At 37.0% G+C, this 19,922-nt stretch overlaps 1 protein-coding gene across 1 annotated transcript in view; it reads right to left on the bottom strand.

Annotated features, from left to right (window-relative positions):
* The window catches only part of LOC137392903 (lysine-specific demethylase 5A-like), a 34,347-nt gene extending 17,849 nt beyond the window's left edge, over positions 1-16,498 (bottom strand). The window contains exons 1-19 of the mRNA XM_068079263.1: positions 16,356-16,498; positions 15,629-15,801; positions 14,770-14,847; positions 14,438-14,497; positions 13,673-13,735; positions 13,190-13,429; positions 12,948-13,044; positions 12,570-12,622; positions 10,807-10,965; positions 10,600-10,719; positions 9,199-9,354; positions 8,845-9,026; positions 7,700-7,862; positions 7,449-7,568; positions 5,741-5,935; positions 4,820-4,934; positions 4,548-4,739; positions 811-930; positions 213-367 (exon numbers count right to left, since the gene is read on the bottom strand). Of these exons, the coding sequence (XP_067935364.1) occupies positions 213-367; positions 811-930; positions 4,548-4,739; positions 4,820-4,934; positions 5,741-5,935; positions 7,449-7,568; positions 7,700-7,862; positions 8,845-9,026; positions 9,199-9,354; positions 10,600-10,719; positions 10,807-10,965; positions 12,570-12,622; positions 12,948-13,044; positions 13,190-13,429; positions 13,673-13,735; positions 14,438-14,497; positions 14,770-14,847; positions 15,629-15,784 (2,424 nt within the window). The 5' untranslated portion in view covers positions 15,785-15,801; positions 16,356-16,498. The remainder of the gene's footprint in view (positions 1-212; positions 368-810; positions 931-4,547; positions 4,740-4,819; positions 4,935-5,740; positions 5,936-7,448; positions 7,569-7,699; positions 7,863-8,844; positions 9,027-9,198; positions 9,355-10,599; positions 10,720-10,806; positions 10,966-12,569; positions 12,623-12,947; positions 13,045-13,189; positions 13,430-13,672; positions 13,736-14,437; positions 14,498-14,769; positions 14,848-15,628; positions 15,802-16,355) is intronic.
* Between the last annotated feature and the right edge of the window lie 3,424 nt (positions 16,499-19,922).

Here is a 19,922-nt window from a genome sequence, read left to right as displayed (position 1 = left end):
GACTACAGAGTGTTGATGATGTGCTGTAGGTAGCATTTCTACCAAAAGCTACCAACCTTTCATAGGTTGTGTCAGCTTGTATTGTTCGACTATTTAGATTACAAAAGCATTTGTTTATATATAACTTTCATGTTAAAGAGTGCATCTCCAAAAATTCTAACGACGATACCAAGGAGAGAACAACATTGCGAGTAGTTAGTAAAAGCAAATACCTGCAGCATATCTGCGTCTTTAATCTGACAGATGAGATCTTGCAGCTGCTCAACAAGGGAAACAACTTCTGAAAGAGAAAGCCTTTTGGCAACACTTTTAGCCAGTTGGTCAGTGGTTCTTCTGACTCTCACTCGTCTGTTGCATGTTTCCCTGACTGAAATAAGGTCAGATACGCAGGATATAAAAGAGGGAAAGTCAAGTTATGATGAAGGAATCAGTGCTTGTGGACCTGGAGGCAGATATCAACCACCTGGAGGGCAAGTATTAACCACCTGGAGGGTAGATATAAACTACCTGGATGGTAGATATCAACTACCTGGAGGGTAGATATAAAATAACTAAAGGATAGATATCAACTACCTGGAGGGTAGATATTAACCACCTGGAAGGTATATATCAACTACCTGGAGGGTAGATATAAACTAACTGGATGGTAGATATCAACTACCTGGAGGGTAGATATAAAATAGCTAAAGGGTAGATATCAACTACCTGGAGGGTAGATATAAGTACCTAGAGGGTGAACATCAAATAGTTAGATAAACCAACCATATTGATGACCTTGAAAATGAAATAAGGAGAAGCAAAGTTTCATACCTAAGCTGCTGTACCTCTCAGTCTCCTTGGCTGCCCTCTGGAGGTTGCCATAAAGAGAAGTGTGCTGTTGGTAACCGGCCTCTTTTCCCTCTGACAGAAGGGATTTCAATTCGACTAGGGCTATAACAGACAGTCGACTAGGGCTATAATAGACAGTCGACTACGGCTATAATAGACAGTCGACTAGGGCTGTAACAGACAGTCGACTAGATAGAGCTATAATAGACAGTCGACTAGGGCTATAACAGACAGTCGACTGGGCTATAACAGACAGTCGACTAGGGCTATAATAGACAGTCGACTAGAGCTATAATAGACAGTCGACTAGGGCTATAACAGACAGTCGACTGGGCTATAACAGACAGAATCAGATATAGTCTGCTGCAATGCACCAGTTTCTCAGAGCGGATCACCTAATTTGACCTACCGGGTGTCCCCATATATAAGCCTATCTTGCATTCAAGCCAGTCCTAAAAAACTGCCGAGAAAATTTGTATGAATTTACATATAAGCCGACCCTATAAATCATAACACGCCGCACGGACGTATCTACCAGAGCTGAAAGGTTTACATTAGTGGAGCGACTTTTGTCGGCTTAGTACAAAACTTCTCTGATTGGTGAGTGGTTGTATAATTAGCCTATAGGGTTTCTGCTTAACCAAAAGGAAACAATCGTCTGTTTGCGTTGAGCCAAAAAAACATATTTGCATCTCACGCTGATCATATTTTCGCTTTGCAAAAACACTTTTATGGATACCGTACTTTTCAGACTATAAACCGCACCCCTATATAAGCCGCAACTGCTTTATTTTCCAAAAAACGATAATAAAACAATACATAGGCTGCACCTTTGTATAGGCCGCAGAACTCGGAGCGGTGCTCTTTAACACGGCAGCAACTTTCCGGTTTAAAACGGAACAGTGTCTAACGGCACTGTTTCGTATTAACCGACGCTTTTTATTGTAGTGTCTAACGGAACAATACCGTTAGGCATTGTTTCGCTTTTTCTCGCACCGCTAGAGTCGCACTAACCGGAGATTCTGGTTAATGCGCCCTGGCGGTGAAAGAAAAAGCCACAGATTAGCCACACCCTTATATAAGCCGCATGGCTCAAATCATCAGAAAAAAGTAGTGGCTAATAGTCTGAAAAGTACGGTATTTGTTCTCCGCGATGATCAGACATATGACAGCCATGTAGGTTTCAAAAGTTGTAGATCTATGGATTTCTGCTGATTCTCTATCGAGCAATAGTAGTACAGAAGTAGTGGAATCCCTAGTAGTACAATTAGTAGTACAGTGAGCATATATTTTTAACATTAATAGTGAAACCGTATATTGTAGTAATAGTGGCAACTCATCTGACTCAGAACATTCCCAACTTGTCAGCAATGATAGTATAAGACAAAAAATGTCTCAACTATTTTGCAACACAATGGTGGTTTTTATGACATCATAAAATGTAAAATTTTATGATAATTAATTTGGTCCAATGTTATGACACAGTATATGTGCCAATGTCAAATATTTGGTTTTAATAAACATTTAATTGTCTCGGCAAAAAATTTATTTGGTAGCGAAATAGTTAATGATGGTGGTAACCCTTATCAAAGAAGTAGTGTAAGGCATTAGTTCCCTTTTAAGGGTAAAATCAGACATTTCTTCGGTAAAATTTTTGTAATACTATCGGGGGTCCTACCACACAAAGTTGTCGTCAGAATAGTCACTTTTAAAATCACTGTCGTCACTTTTAAAATCACTGTCGTCACTTTTAAAATCACTGTCGTCACCTTTTTCAAGTTGGTAACCAAAACAACCTCTTTCTTCACATTCGTTATTTTAATACAAATATCCATTCTGGTGGCACTGGGTTGCGTTAAAAACCTGAAACTTGCTCAGTTTGAACAACTGCTAACCAAAAGCATGGTTCAACCAGCGACCTTCACAAACTTATTAGTGATGTTTGGGAGCGTTGCTGATTACTCCGCGAAGAGTGACAGCCGTCTTAGGTTTTTAGGGCTACATTTCTTGTACTGAAAATAGACCGAGATTGTCTTTAATAATCACTGTCAGTCACAGACTTGGAAACGGATTTGCTGTCAATGTCGTGGCATTACATTGCTGTTTACTTTAATTATTTGGCAGTCTTAAAATGCTGGGTCAGATGTTTCAAACCAAAACTAGTGAAGTTTCGGTTGAACGCGTTGATTTATGGACAAATAATAAGTTAGTAAAAGTACGGCTACACGTAACAAATGTTTTGTTGGTTCTAACCGAAATCACAAAATGATTGAAACACACAGAATTATTCTGCGCTGCTAGAATCGTGCTAGCGAGCACGATTCTAGCAGCTTTTGCAATTAGTATAGTCCAAGAGACGTATAATAGCACACAATAAAAGTATAAGTGTAATTCAACATAGTACACACGATGCAAGTGCTTGGATTGCGTTATTGTAGGTATTTATTGTTTGGACGCTATAGCTACAAATTGTTTATTTTTTAATTATATTTTCTTTTCAGCAGCAAAAGTTTTGTGGTAGAAAATGTTGCCATCTTTAGCGCAATCAAATCGGTTGCATCGTATTTAAAATGGTGAATTTTCTTAATATTTTTCTTGCGTGTCGCATTATGTTCTCGGACTACATATATCTTAAAATTTGCTAGAGTCGTGCTCGCTAACCAATAATAGCGCAACTTGAACAGTTACATCGTGTGTTCTATGTTAAATTGCTTTCTGTTAAATGTACTTTTATTGTGTGTCGCGACACATGTCTTGGACTATACTAATTGCTACAGCTGCTAGAATCGTGCTCGCTAATAATTTGTTTAATCTGTTAAAAGCGTTTCATCGACGGACTCGGTGGGCATGCACAGCTCAAACAATTCTGTGAATTCCGACAGATTAATTCTGCGTTTTTCGTGATCTCGGCCAGAACTCAGAACCAACGAAAAATTCGTTATGTGTAGCCATACCTTTAGTAATCCTACTTACACAATCCTCGTCACCTCGTCCCCTACATTGATAAATGGTCGTCTCGTCTGTCACTTTTTAAATATCCCTGTCGTCGGGTCGTCAAAATCATCACAAAACATGGGAGGACCCCCACTATCAATATGATACTATCAATGCAATTGCATGTGATGCGCGTAAAACGCAAGTGGTCATGGGTATGACCGACCAATCAACCAAACTGTTATCGCCATCATAGCATGTTATATCAAACAAGATCTGCTTCATGTGAGTGAGCACGATCTTATTGCGAGAACAAAAGTTGGACAAAAGAAGGCTGAATGTGTCGGTTGCGTTGTATATCTTTTTTAATAAATGGTCACACGCTGCTTTTCTTCAAGCGCACTTGAAGAAAAGCAGCGTGTGAGCCATCGTTACTGTAGAAAACAAACTGAAAGTAAAAGGCTACCAGCCGCATGCTTAGCACAGTTCAGGCTGTACTTGTTGAAATTAAGTTAGTGTTGGTCATTTCATTTGCGTTCAATCAGAGTTAAGTATTAGACGGACCCCTAAGTTTGGTAACATTTTTGCGCTCTTCAATTGTCTTATATGCAGGGATATACGGTAACGGCAAGCCGACTATTATATTCACTAAAAGCATTGTTTTCTCACTACTGATTTAAACTATTAATTTACGTTTTCATCAATTTTACTGCAAAAATTCTTGAGTCTTTAGCTGAAAACAAAAAAAAATTGCACTGAATACTCCGAAGGGAAAGACAACTCACTAAGTCTGTCCGTTCCTTTAGCAGAGTATGCTTTCTTTGCTGCAGTCTTCCACTTCTGAAAACCACTCACTCTGCTACCTAACCCTCGAATCATCGCAGGCAGTTCATCAAGGGTGTAACGGAAAAGCAAGCATTTCTTGGATCCCGGGCAATGACAGAGTTCAGACGCGTGCTCCAAGCACACAATAGCACCTGCATATATCAAGTAGAGCTTGTACGTAATTCTATTGATGTACGCATGTCAAATGGTCACAGAAACTGAAGCGACTCACCAGCTCTACATTGACACACAATGGCTGAAAGGAAACATGTGGTCTTGCAGTAACAACACTGCCTTTCATCATCTGCCTTCATTTCAAACTTCTCTCGTGCCGCCTGTGTGATTCCCTGAAACATGCAAGTAGGAAATTCTTTTATATTTGCTAAAATAATCAAAATATATTAGCTATCAATAACATAACCTAAATAATATTAGCTATCAATAAGGTAATCTAGATATATTAGTTATCAATAAAACGTGTACATGTATAACTCACTTATTTTTTGTCACGACCCTAATTACAATCATATTCAATATCTTTGTAACAGAATGTTTAGAAGTCTCAAATATAAGTTTGTATCACACTACAAGATGAAATCCATAAATAATCTACCATATAAAGATTTGTACCTACTGTACACTGTCGCTAACGCTACTAATAAGTGTATCACCAAGTCTAACCATATCATTAAAGATCACTTATTCATTACCATGACAGAATATATACACTACATAATACAGAACACTCATATTTGACCATATAAGAGATCTAACACCTCCAGACTAGAATCTAGAATTATGTCAACTATTAGCTAAAAATAAGTCTCCACCCCTTTAATGGTTTGAAATAAAGAGACAGAAACTAGTGTTGCTCATCATCGTTATCTCCTCTTGATGGAAACGTGACATTGAAGTCATTTTTGGTTTACAGAAAACACTGAAAATATTGGCCATGTTGACACTTGCCCAGATTAATTTAAACTAAAGTTTATGCGCATTAGAAAGAGAGCATTCCATTTATTTTCAAAAGCCAATTACGAGCAATGTGTATAAATGAACCACATGATCAGCCTATCTGTAGAGAGGGAACCAAAATCAGTCAAAGCAGTACATGAAGTAATGAGGTCAGTTCATGAGGTCAGTTCCTACTCACGTGCTCCAACAGTTTTTTCCTCAGCCGCCGCTCCTGGTCGACGAGGATGAGGAGCTCCTTGTGAGCCTCGAGTGCCACTTGCAGGCTGAGACTCTGAGCATCAGCGGCCATCTTGCAGATTAGCTCCTCGTGAGAAAATACACAGTTACGCTTAACTTTCTTGTAGTTGCTGATGCAGGCCCGGCCCATCGGCAGCTATCGGTAATAATAGCATTATTGTAGAATTTACAAGGGGCAAATCAGTGGTTTTGCTTAGCTTGAATTTTGAGACAGGTGGCATTCTAAAAGGTGAGTGCTTGATGCAGAAGTATTGAAGGACTCAAATAAGGTGAGTGCTTGATGCAGAAGTATTGAAGGACTCAAATAAGGTGAGTGCTTGATGCAGAAGTATTGAAGGATTCAAATAAGGTGAGTGCTTGATGCAGAAGTATTGAAGGATTCAAATAAGGTGAGTGCTTGATGCAGAAGTATTGAAGGACTCAAATAAGGTGAGTACTTGATGCAGAAGTATTGAAGGACTCAAATAAGGTGAGTACTTGATGCAGAAGTATTGAAGGACTCAAATATTGAGCCTATGTGAGGATTTCACTAACATTTCTGAGAAGCTGATCATCTCTGCTTACTTTCTCTCAATATAAATTCCCTAAATTCTCGAGTACAAGTACATGGCAGGTACTACAGAACTCTTAGCTATCTGTGGGGCAGCTGCAAGATTGCGCTATGTACAGCTCATCGAGTTTAAAGGCAATGACCTTGAGTAGGCGTTAAAGATGCGCAATCGTCACGTCATCTATGACTTCAGTTAACCCTTTCACTGCCAACCATGTACAAATTCTGCCTAGTGCTAGCCATTTTACCGAAAATTGCCGATATTGCTTCATGATATGTATACAGTATTTTTTTTACTTTCAATTTCTATCTACGACATCTTTGTTACATATTTTATTTTACCAACATTTTAACCAACATTCCTATGCAAAAATTTAATAGATCTATACTTTGTGCAATGATAAAGCTATGTGAAACTACGATCGATGGAAGCTAAAACGATCCTCCACAATGTTCCTTACTCTTACAAAACTATTATTTTCACCACTATAAGAGACAGTGCTGCTACTTTAATTAATCTGTATAATCACGGAAATCTGAATCTGAATTGGCTATGATTTCATCAACATAACTAATTACCTGTTTTCTGACTCGCACGCGGTACTTAATGAACTCACACAAAAAACGTTTGCTTTTAGATGAGAAATTCTCAAACAAAAGTTTAAAATTGCTTCGTTGTTTTAGGATAATTTTATAGAGAAATCTTTGGACAACACTGTCAATTTCATAAAAGTCTTGAAGACCGCGGGTTATGTTTGTCAACAAATAATAAAATCAGGTTACTACGCAATAGCTGGGAAAGCCGCAATAATGCGTCTATGGCAGTGGACCCTAGAAAACGCATAAATGCGTTTATGGCAGCGAAAGGGTTAAAGCACACGAGCAGTTTTAAAAACTGCATACGCACTGTAATACCAACCTAATTAATCACCATGCAAATCATCAACCTGCCAGGTACTCAGCCAAGCTAAATACCAGATTTATACAAAAAGAATTTGTTTTTCATTCGAACTAGTTGTGATTTCCTTGGAATCAATGGCGATTGGGCATTATCCAATACAAATACTTTGGGAAAATTAATTTTCGAAAGGCAGCTCACCCAATCAGCAGGACAGAAGTTGACAGCTTCAGCAAAGTTATATCCCTGATTGAAACCAGCATGAAAAGCTCGTGGAGCGGTGATAATGAACTCCCCTGCACACTGGTCGGTCCTCACCACCTGTAAGAGCAATTAATCCGTAGGTGCTTCAGTAGATGACAGTAGGATGAATGATGTGAACTAACATAAATGCATGACAAGCCTTGACAGATGACACGTTATGGTTGAGTAAAAGCTACGTATGAACTAACAGGAACATTGTTGGCCATGAGCATGTTAGGGTTCATAATAGTAGTAATATGGTGAAGGAGATCAGGAGACTGTTCGAATAGCTCTGGAGCTCTTCCTTTCATCACCTCCTCCAGAGTATCTGCATGGGAGCTCGGTACTCCATACCACGTCTTCGGCTCCCCCCTACAGGAAATACAGTAAAGCAATCGTGCAATAATGCATTAAAGCTGGTCTAACGTGTTGACTTGAGAACTACTATTCTCTAGAAACATAGCCCGAGTTCCTGTCAACAACTTAGTAATTCTCGCTATATGACCAGCAGTCTTTAGACACGCTTATTCTATTTAACCCTTTAGGCTTTGTAACGGTTCGCGTATACCGTTCATTCTGCTGCAAAGCCTTTATAGCGACCGGTCTTACTACCTATTACAAACATTGATCAAGGATCCCAGCGTTAACCAATCAACCAAAACTTTAGCAACAACAAATTTAAGATATTGGGTTATTATTTTGCTAAAAATATGGCCAGTTAGTTTTCATTTCACTCAGAATTCACAGCATCATATCGTGGTTTCCAAATTTTCTTACTTTCAGTTTAAGATGAATAAAAAAGAAATCAAAGAGCAACCTAAGCGTATTTCTGCAAGTGAAATTCTTCAGCATTGGGTCTTAGATATTTCTGATAAGTATATTTTTATGTTAGAGAATGGGGGTCTGCATTTGTGCAAAACGACGAAAAGGATAGCGTTTTTCTTTTGCATTCAATTCAACTAAGCTAAAAAAGTTATTAAACGTGGCTTTTGTTTTTCAAATGTATTGATTCCTGTGCAGATTTTTGCTGATTCACAGAAAAATTCTATTACAGACACTCTAGCTTTCACAGCAAAAATACTAAGTGTACGTTAGCAAAAATACTAAGTGTACGTTAGCAAACAAATTTCAGCATTAAAGGTTGATTTGCAACAAAATTCACATTACAGTTATTTGGTATCAAAATGTTCACCATGCCTTACTCTGATGTGTTGTAGGTGCAAAATATTTGAAAATGTGATTACAAGCTCTTAAAAGCTCAAAAATGAACAATTAATCGCAGCCATCACAAAAATGTCGTAGTTTGGAATGATTAGAACACAAAGGATTCAAATATCTTGCGTGACAAACTGACCAGTGATGGAAGTTGATGGAGTAGCTCCAATGGTCCTCTATGTGCCAACAGAAGCAGCTGAAGCACATGCCAACATAGCACCAGGGCACCTTCATACCCGACACATCGCCGGATACAAACCTCAGCACCGACCCCTCATCCACTGGCAACCGGTTTAAGTTCCATTTGCTCTTTACATATTTCTAGCAAATAAACAGTCCCCGATAGATGAGACAGAAAACGCAATTGAAAATGATTTGTTTACGAATGAACCCCATTAACATAGACATGACACGGTAGACTACGACGCCGTACAACTGATACTTCAATCTCACAATAAACACATTACAGCAACTGATATACATATAAACATACCTCCTCTTCAAATGTCGGCCTGTCAGATAACTTGGTTGGAAAACCACTGCCATTGGTGAGGGCATGTATGTCCGCCCCATAATGGACTGTGACTGTTTCATTAATGTTAGATGTCAGCTTCCAGAACTCCTCTTCCACTTCAGCGCATGATACTTCCTGTTTCAGAGTGGCAACTTTTAGTTGTAAAGATAGCATGAGCGAGACACAGGAAAAAGACAAAAAGAGAAGACAACACCTCAAGCAGTGGACAAAACGATTGAAGATGCGCGGAGAGAAGTGTTCCAAGTAGAGTAGAAACTCTACATGCAAATATAATTTGGTGTAGAACCTTCTTTGTGTGTTCAACTAAATACTACTACAAGAGTACATGATAATTCATTCAATACGGTCTATGACACAACAACCCATTACAACACCCTAGTAAATAGTGCAGACAATTACAATAGCAGCAAAACAAGGATATTATATATGACAAATGCAGCAACATAAATTGTGAAAGGAAGAAACAATCAACAAAAAGATATTTAATGGTCAATTCACCTTGGAGACAGGCAAATAGAGGTGTAGACTGGGTAGTGTAGAAGGTGGATGATGCAGAGCTAAAGGTGGTGACAGAGATGCAACAACAAAACTTGCTTTAATTATCCTCGACTTTAACTAACCTAAACTGTAACTAACCTAAACTTTAACTAACTTAGACTTTAACTAACCTAAACTTTAACTAACCTAGACTTTAACTAACCGAGACTTTAACTAACCTAGACTTAAACTAACCTAGACTTTAATTAACCTACACTTTAACTAACCTAAACTTTAACTAATCGAGACTTTAACTAACCTAAACTTTAATTAACCGAGACTTTAACTAACCTAAACTGTAACTAACCTAAACTTTAACTAACTTAGACTTTAACTAACCTAAACTTTAACTAACCTAAACTTTAACTAACCGAGACATTAACTAACCTAAACTTTAACTAACCTAGACTTTAACTAACCTAAACTTTAAACTAATTTATCATTTCATCTTATTTTATGGTTCTGTTTCACCTCCAGTCTTATTGTTTCTATTTACAATGCTTCGAGAAACTTTGAACTTCGTACATTAAAAATTACTTTGAAAGTACATTAAATATTTGCTTAAATTGTCCACCTTTTTCATATATAATATTATACTTATCATGGAAACTATGTATGTTTAGGCAATCAATAGTAGTGGTTTCACTCTTTATACTTTAGTATACGAAGTTTGGGTATCTCTTAAGTTAAATTCAAAATTCAAATTCTTTACCCTCGAAAATTGATTTAGTAAAGATTTGAAGTTAAAAACTTGATCTATTTGAATAGTTCAGAAATAAGTCAAGTGCCTATAGTCTGTAGTCGGCTCAAGTAGATACATACCCCGATGGACTTCTGAAAATAATTCTCTTTGAACTTGTCAGCCATGGCTCCAAATGAAGCCAAGCAGTAGAAATCTGGTGCAGTGTCAAATCCAAACACATCGGCAGGTTTCTTATACTCCTACAGAACAGGTGAGGAATTGAACACATTAAATACCTGTGTATACATCTCATATTCCTCATTCAAAGGCACAAATTATAATCTCACCTTGGCAACACACTTTGGACACCTCCAAAGTCCTTTGACAATTCCCTCAACCCTTGGAAATAGACAGTACTTGTGATAGACCTCGTCACAATTGCAACATGTCAGCATCTCTTCCTCATTCTCTGTCAGACCACAAGTTCTGCAGATATCACTCTCCAGCTATTCGATAGCGACAAATATAGACACAGCTATTTAGCATATACACAAATAATGCATACATCTATCTGATTTATAGATATAGTGTATGTCTATGCTGTACACAGGTAATGCACACACCAAACATATATACGGTCATACTTCAACTTACGAGTGCCCCAACATACGAGAAACTTGAGATACGAGCCAGCTTTAGCTAAGTCAGTTTTAGTAGTCTCCAGTCAATCACTAACATACGAGCTAAGTTGGAGATACGAGCACGGGAGTCAGTATCCAATTATGTCAGATGTGTTTTATGAGAACAGCATCACACTGTATCTTTCAACTGCTCATGTTATACTTTTGCAGTTTTTCTTGTGTGCGATGCTCAGTGCAGAATTATGTAAATTAAAAGTACTGTGTGTAGACCGAATGTTAACCGGTACAATGAATGATAATGCAAAGAAAAAGCGGATGGTAACAATCGATATTAAATGTGAAATTATTGAAAAATATGTGAAATGTGTATGCATGATTGAGCTAGCTTAGCAAAATGACAGAGATACATCCACAATTATCGTGCATTAGCCCTTTGTGACGAAACCTGTGTTTGTCCATATCGCAACATGTTAAAAGGGCGACAAAGGCAGATGTCCTTAGATAGGTTCCTCTTAAAATGACCAGCTGATTGTGAGAGCGAAACAAAGGAAAAATTAGCTAAGCCGCGAAAAGAAATTTAAATCTATGAATATCAAAGAAATTTTAATTACAACAAGTTTAAAATAAAAGTTTGCTTTCAAGTCTGTCAAGTCTGTCAAGTCTGTACATCAGAATCCAAATGTATCAAAGTCAAATGTTGTAATGAAGGATAATTTATCTCTCCCTTTTTAGCAAATGCTAGCGTGAGCTGCTATTGTATTTATGTATTAATTTTACATTTTAATTAATTACATTTCCTTGCATTATTTTTTATTTGTTGCTTTTTGAAAGCATGTGGTAAGTTAGGACAATAACCAACATGTTTTTTCTGTTACAATATCTTGTTTCAAGTGTTTGTGTTTGCGGGTTTTTAGAGCATGGAAACCAATCAATACATATTTAATTGTTCTATAAATAAATAAATTGCACCAACATGCGAGTAAATTGACATACGAGGTCAGTCCCAAAATGCATTAGGCTCGTAATTCAAAGTATGACTGTACAGACATTGTATGTCTATGGTATGCATAAGTAATGCACATATCTATCTATGGAACACACATGACCCAAATGTGAACCAAATCAGAAAACAAAAGTATGTACTTTTAGAGAAAGAGGCCAGTAATAAGTAAAAGGTCAGTTTAGGATAGATTATTAACATGTGAACCTGACAAGTCTAAATCTAAGGGTTTCATGAAGTGATAGAGGTAGAGTTGTCGGTACACTTTAATGTTCCCACCAAACCCTAATAGTTGGTTAACTTATTGCATTCATAGACACCTGACACTCGACTGCAGCAGAGCGAGAAATGAGTATGACAAGTAAAAGATATAAAAACTGAATTCTTCATCAAAACTTTATGCAATATAAAAAGCTTGTGGTACCAAATAGGTGTAGCTGAATGAGAGAAAAGAGTAAGCAAGACTTACATAGCTAGCCTTAGTTCTGTCTCTCATGCATCGGTCGTTCTCACCTTTCTCTCCTGTCAGAATAACTAATGGTTATCCATTTCTGTTTATCATGTTTGCATGTTTACCCTTATTATACTACATTTCACAGAGGATGAATATTAATGTTACATCTTCTGTATACAGCCCTTCTGGTTCAACGACAGATAAGAACACGAATAAAGCTACCAAGCATTTATCACCCACTTGACCGCAATTTAAATCAGGGATCGACTGTCTTTTACAGAGCTACTACAATAAATCAAACATAAGCGATGATCACTGTATAAAGTTGCTGAGTAGATGTCAACAGTATTCAACATGCCACTACACAGGAACATAACAAGGAGGAAGGTTTACCTGCTTTTATGGTGGTTGGTAATGCTGCTTTATACCCAGCTCCATAGAACTGCAGCTTCCTCATCTCTGAGTTGGTATTGTAATCGATGTCTGGCTCCTAGGTCAACAGAAGGTCAACACAAGGTCAACAGAAGGCATACACGCTGCAGTGCAAAATCCAACAACTTGGCTATTAGTCTCTGTGGAATGTAACTATTCAAATGTAAATGGCTGTATAAGATACAGATGCTTCCGACCCTCACCTTCTTTGGAGATTTTAGTGGAGCAGCAGGTTTATTATCCAGAACCTTTTCGGAGACCTTGGAGGAACAGGATAAATTTCCTTCAAAGTGCTCGTATGGATAGAGGTACTTGGCGTAGTGAGACTTTAGAATGGAACCATAGCATTTGTTGGGCAAATCTGGTAAGTCCATCTTAATAGCAATCCGAGACCACTTTTCTCTGTCAGTCACTGCTTCATAACCTCCAGCCACCTGCACAAGCTGCCAAAGGCAAAGCATAATATCTACATATTATGAGTGATGCGAGTGAACTATGCATTTCGCAGACTGTTTTTGTATGAAATTAGATAAGGGAATAGCATAATATATAATTTGGTCACTACCCACTTCACGAACGCTGGCACTATATCTTCTTAGACTCATCAATGAGTCATTGTCAAAACCAATGATAAAAAAGAATTAGAAATTGTATGAGATAGTGAAGATGCAGTAAAAGAAACTAACCTTCTGTAGCTTGTAAAGGTCAAGAGGAGCTCTATTAACTAGCGGGACTTTCAGAACTGCGCCCTAAAAGCACAGAATAACAAGATCTATCCTATACGGATTGTTACAACACACTAAACTCGTTTCAGTTGTCACAAGTCATGATTTTTGTCATAAAAATGACATGAAGACATAAACTGCAGCTGCAAGTAAATCTCACTACACCACTGTGAATTCTCTAACCATCTCTTTCTAGTCATATTTCTCTTCAGGTTAAAGATGATACAATTCAGAGTCACTTAACATACTTTTGAGTAGTTGACCACTAAAGATGCGTGAGAACTGAGTTTTAATGCAGATCGTAACTGCTTCTTGCTGAGAGTTTAGTACTTCCATTGCAAGGTTTTTGATAGATGAGCACCTTCAGAGAATAATTTTAAATAAAAATAATTAACAGCAGAGTATAAATCTTAATGCTGCGAATTTTATTAAATATTTTAACTGCTTCTATAAGCCAACTTATAGAAGGCTATAGACTGTAATGCATAATAGTCACTACTAATAGTCACTGCAGCTACTCGAGGCTCATCGCCTCGAGTAGCTGCAGTGCTGTTGCACACTTTCGCCTCATCGTCAATCTCATGAGCTTTTTAAAGTTTTTCATGGATATTTAGAAACAGTTTGTTTTCATATTTTTATATATGCTTTGTCTATTAGCTACACACATACTAATTTATTAATTTCTGCAATATCCTGTCCACACAACATCTTGACTACTAAACTTACTTGCAGCTCCCAGAATTTGGTGAGCTTCCTAAGAAAGTTTAACTTCACACGAGTAGTAGCCTGCAAAGTAAACAGACTGATGATAGGAGTATGAGGGTTGATGTATAAATGATGGTTGATGTATAAATGCTGTCCAACAAGTAAAATGCAACTGTTACCGACTGATTGAATAAAGAATCCTTCTACAAGGCAAGATTTCAAATTTACAACACAACAGCTATGTGAAGCAAAGCAATGGCTAGCTGAAGGGATCAAGTCAAAACTTTGTTGTTAACACTTTTGTTAGTTGATGTTGCAATCATTTGCCCATAAGAAAAGGGCAAAAAACATACCTCAAGCTCATTGATCCGCTGGACACGAGGCTGAAATCTGAAATTCTCGACATCGATAGCAAATGAGGGCCGCCAGTCCTATATGTACAGTAAGTTAGCATATAAAAAATGCAACCAGGTAGCATCAAGTCTAAAATTGTAACTATGCCACCAAGTCCACTTTCTACGCGACTAGTTGAACAATATCTAGCTAGGGTATTCAAGAAGAGCTAGGGTATTCATAAAGAGAGAACTATTTCATAACCTTCTAACTAGTCAGACATATGCCTTGATACTGAATCAACATGTGATCGCTTTAGTTCAACAGTTTAATTTTTTACAACAAAAAAAGGGAATATAGCTACATTACCACTCTTAAAGCATCCGTTTAGAACAGACTTGAAAAGATTTCAACTAAATTTAAACAAAAAACATCATGTTCAGCCTTGATGTCTCAAAACAACCAATCAATATTGTATTAGAGTTTTAAAGATATTAGTGTACACTGACCGCCACAATTATGAAAGCATTATGTGGACAAATTTACAGAGGTCTTTTCTCAAATGACTTGAGCATACAAAACTAATGCCCCACATATAATGCAGTTTGCGCCCTAAAATGTAGTTTGCGCCCTACCAGGTTGTTTGTATTGCCAAAAAACTAAAACGATGCAATTCTATTGTTACCTAACAACTTCCAAGAAAAGAAAAAAGTAAAAGTTGTAGGCCCCTACTAGCTGTTGCAGGCACACAGAAAGTGAGAGCAAGTTTTAATACAAAATAAAAAAGAGTGATTGGTGACAACTTCATTAGTTGTTGGCTAACACATTAACTGCCTTGTGCGGTGCATTCCTCAACTTTTGCAAACATTAAACACTTACTGATGGAGGCTGAATTTTACAGATCCCAGTTTTATCAATAACTGGCTTGACTACATTAGCTATGTAAGAAATGGGGTCCTCAAACTCTTCCTCTGTAGGAGTAAATATGGGAGCCTCAGGTGGCTGAATGAACTTAATATGATCGTCTTCTACCATCGTGCACTCGTACGATTCTACAAAAGTACGTTCTTACTTATTATTTACGTCACCACAAAAGTGAAATAAAAGTAAGAAGTTGATCCATAAGTAAAGACAGCTCCGATGTTCTAAAGGAAAATTATCAGTTTTACAAAAATTAATAAAACACAAATAAATTATACTAGCATCTGAGAAGCAACTTCACTGCTATGAAGCACAATCCTTGACATATTTTGACCATAAAAACCATAAAATTTTCAAAATTGCATCTGGTCAAAACCTGATCAAACTTACACCAACAAGACTATTCTTATATACTTTCAAGTCTGTTAATCTTAATTGCAGGTTATTAAATTAAAAATTAATCTTTAATTAAAGGGGTATGTGAATTCTAGAAAATAAAATTAAAACTTTATAATCTTTTAAACTAATCCATCACCTTGAGGAGAAGCTGTAAATAGACAATTATTATACTGTCTATTTTTGTTTAACATAGTTTCCATTAAAACTGACAAAATTTTATAAAATGTGCTTATTAATGCAGGCAATGGCTGCTACCATTATATAGGTTGGTACTTGATTTCTTTACCTATAGGCCAACAATAGCCGTCTAGAGCGGTACACCATTGACCAGTCTAAGTGGTGCAGTGTACGTGGAAGAGATTGTACAATGTAGAAATTGGCGTTTGTGCTACAAACTAAATATTCTCCAGAATTATTTTACTACGTGATACAGTGTTAGCCTTGTCATAGAAGTCTTCTACAGGAATATAGAATGTGATGACAACGGTTCACTCAGTACATAATACAAAATTGCTCGCGTTATAGACTATGGATGTAGATAATTTTGATAGCTTTATGAGAATCAGAATTGAACAAACGAGTCTATTTACTCTAGCTTATGAAAGGCTTGCATAGACAATTAACTAGAGCGCTCGAAATCTTTGGTTATGCGTGACCAATGCTTGAAACAGTGAGCTGACAACTCCTTAAAATTACATTTGGAAATAGGCTTAGCGGGAGATAGATGCGATCTGATACTGATGAACGATCTGCCAACACGGATCACCTTTTTTTGCTGGAGGGACGTTTTATCCCATGATTGCCGTGTATACACTACCAACCTGATGAAAATACTGAGAATTTAAATAGGCATGGACATTATTTGTCCTGGGCTTTTGAGGTACTTGTTAATCAAAACATGAAAAGGCAACTCTAAAACATTGACTGAACAGCAATATTAGGTATGATGGATAGCAAGTGCTTTACCATACTTATGAGTACCATACTTACTTAAAGATGGTGTTTTTTGAGAGTTGTGTAGATAAAACGCTAAGCAACCCATCAAGAAGACAAATACTGTATATTGCCACAAATGTCATAATGGACATGTGAGGTCATATGTGAATGTAATGTCATTTACAAAAATATTGCTACAAGTGAAATGAAAGCTAAACAAAAAGTATAAAAATATTACTACAAGTAAAATCTAAATGAAATACTATGTACGTCAATCCACTAATATATATTTACGTATATATATAACTATGAATGTAAAATAATCATAACACAATCGGCCTCACCCAGATCAGCAGCATAACTGTGTTCCATTGCATTCAACTTGCTCTTTGCAGGGGCTTGTGCGTTTGTTAAAGTAGCTGTACTTGGGGCTGAACATTTAAGCTTCCATCTACTGTTTACCTTGGGCTATGAAATGAAATGCATCTACAGCCTGGTTTTATTTGTTAATTATTTAATTATAAATTAATTATAAATTAACTAATACATGTAATTAATTATTATTTAATTATTAATTAATAATAATTAGTAAATTAATAACGAAAATTAATAATTTTTAATTATTAATTCACTAATTAAAAATAAAAATGAATTAATTCCAGCTGATGTCTTTCATGGAAAGCTGGAATTAGACTATGCATGTGAATCTGCTTACCTATGCCATATAAGAGCTATACAGGGTCGCAAAAATACATGTGGCAACTAAAAAACTTAGGCTATGGTAAATTGCTGTGTTTCTGTACGAAAAATCTGCACCATCCAAGCAACTGAGATGGGTCTATATATAGAAATCTAAGTGTTTGTTGGTTTGTCGTATGTCCAGTTATAGCAGACAAGCACTATAACCACTACGCCATGCCATGACATATTTATTACATTTGCTAGTCTGCTTGGGTCTGCCAGTGTACTAGAAGAAAAATACGTGCCCAGACTTACCAAAAGGTTGTAAACATATGGATACGTAGCATAAACTTAATTAAACTTATGGCACAAACATAAAATAAATAAACACTTTTATTTAAAAGTTAGAATGGTAAATGTTATATATGATGATTGAAAATAAATTTTCTGTGTCAAAACTTTTTTATTACCCATGCAACTTCGGGCATTCAGTAAACACAATATGAGTGCGTCACCAGTATTGATATGCCCTGGATCAAATCAAATGGCATGTAAAATGTAGACTCATCTGCTCACTTCAGCGGCAGGTGAGCTAAACTCTTCGTCTAGAATGTTCTATTATCTACCCAACAGTACTATCATTCACCCAAAATGCCATGGCTACATTTGGCAGTTCTTCTTTCAATACATTGTCCTAAATGGCAGGATTGTTTACTCAAGGGAGAAGGAAAGATTTGAGAAGTGGATGAAGAAGATGGTCGAGGCATGGGAAGTTGGAGTGGATGGGGAACAAGAAGGGCGGGTAGGGAACAAGGAGGGCGGGTGTGGGGGAAGGGCGTTGCTACTACTCATTATTTACCTGCAGGTGACTTGAGAAGTTGAGTATGGATGGAACAGCCCCTGACTTTAAATACCTCTTCCCATCTAACACTGCTGTAAAGCTGTGAGATGGAAAATGATCCGAGCAAACACGAGAAAATTCACTGGGAGTGAACTCTTCGCCTCTCAGCGCTCTTGCCCATGCTGCTGAAGCGACTGGATCCGAAGGAAACCTGCAACCAAGTACCAAGTACTTGAGTCTTGAGCAAAGTTGAAAATAGTTATGTCTGCTTGAATATTTGATAAGATGCCTATGACATCATTTAAAAACATGTGAAGCATTCCTAATACCTGTGGTAAGACTTGCTTGGTGCTTTTAAAGAGTTGTTGCTGCAACCATATGCAGCACAAAAGTTTGGCATGATTTCGGTTAGAACAACCTGCTGCAATTAAAACAATATCATTTATGCAGTAGATAGTAAAATTAGAATGGTCTGTTTTGAAAATTTCTGCAACCGCTCAACTTTGGGAAAAGAGGTTATGTTGTCAGGAGAAGATATCTCTGCTCTCAACTATGTACAGAGGAGATCATAAGCAAAAGACAGAAAATGGCAAAAAAGGACATGCTGTTGGCTGTCACTATCCCACCCAATACTACTGAATAACTGCAAATTCATTTTGTCCACATGAACATTTTATAATTTTTTAGCAACGACTAATTCTATACAAACGTAGGAGAAAAATTGTGCGATGGAAAAATGCAAAAATTTTGTACTACTATTATTATTGCCATCTTCTTTCGTTTATTTACCATTATAATCGTATTTTCATTATCATTAGCACAATAAGTGACACAAGTAATAAGTTTGTCTTTTAGCAAAAAGTATCTCTGGCCTGTATGGGTAAAAAATTGAAACAACCATAGTCTTTAACAGAGCGGAGATCGCGCCTTATTCTTGCTATTGTTTTAGTTTAAAAATATAGTTATACTAACAAAAATACTAATTAGTGCTTTGATTGATGAGAGTAAAAGAACAGGCAATAAATAACCAAATAAAAACAGAAAACGATAATTATTTAATAATAATAATGATTATTGAATAGTATCAAAACTACATCTAAAACTAGTGTGTAGTAATAGAAATAGTAGCAGTGGTGGGTGCATACCTGCCAACTCTTACGCATTGGGTGTGAGACTCACGCAATCACCCCAAAGAAAAAATGAAAATGCGTGAGAAATGCGTGAGATTTTTGCCCCAATTTTCACAATTTTATATATACTATCATTGATACATCAATTGCCCCAAAACCAAATCTCACGCATTGCCCTGCTCTCGGATTGGCAGGTCTGCTCACGCATTGCCCCACTCTCGGGTTGGCAGGCCTGGGTGGGTGTGGATGAGAAGATGAAATGATT

This window comes from Watersipora subatra, chromosome 4 (assembly GCF_963576615.1).
Source record: "Watersipora subatra chromosome 4, tzWatSuba1.1, whole genome shotgun sequence".
Lineage (NCBI taxonomy): Eukaryota > Metazoa > Bryozoa > Gymnolaemata > Cheilostomatida > Watersiporidae > Watersipora > Watersipora subatra.
Note: the sequence above shows the minus strand (reverse complement) of the source record. Positions and strands in the feature narration are given on the sequence as shown.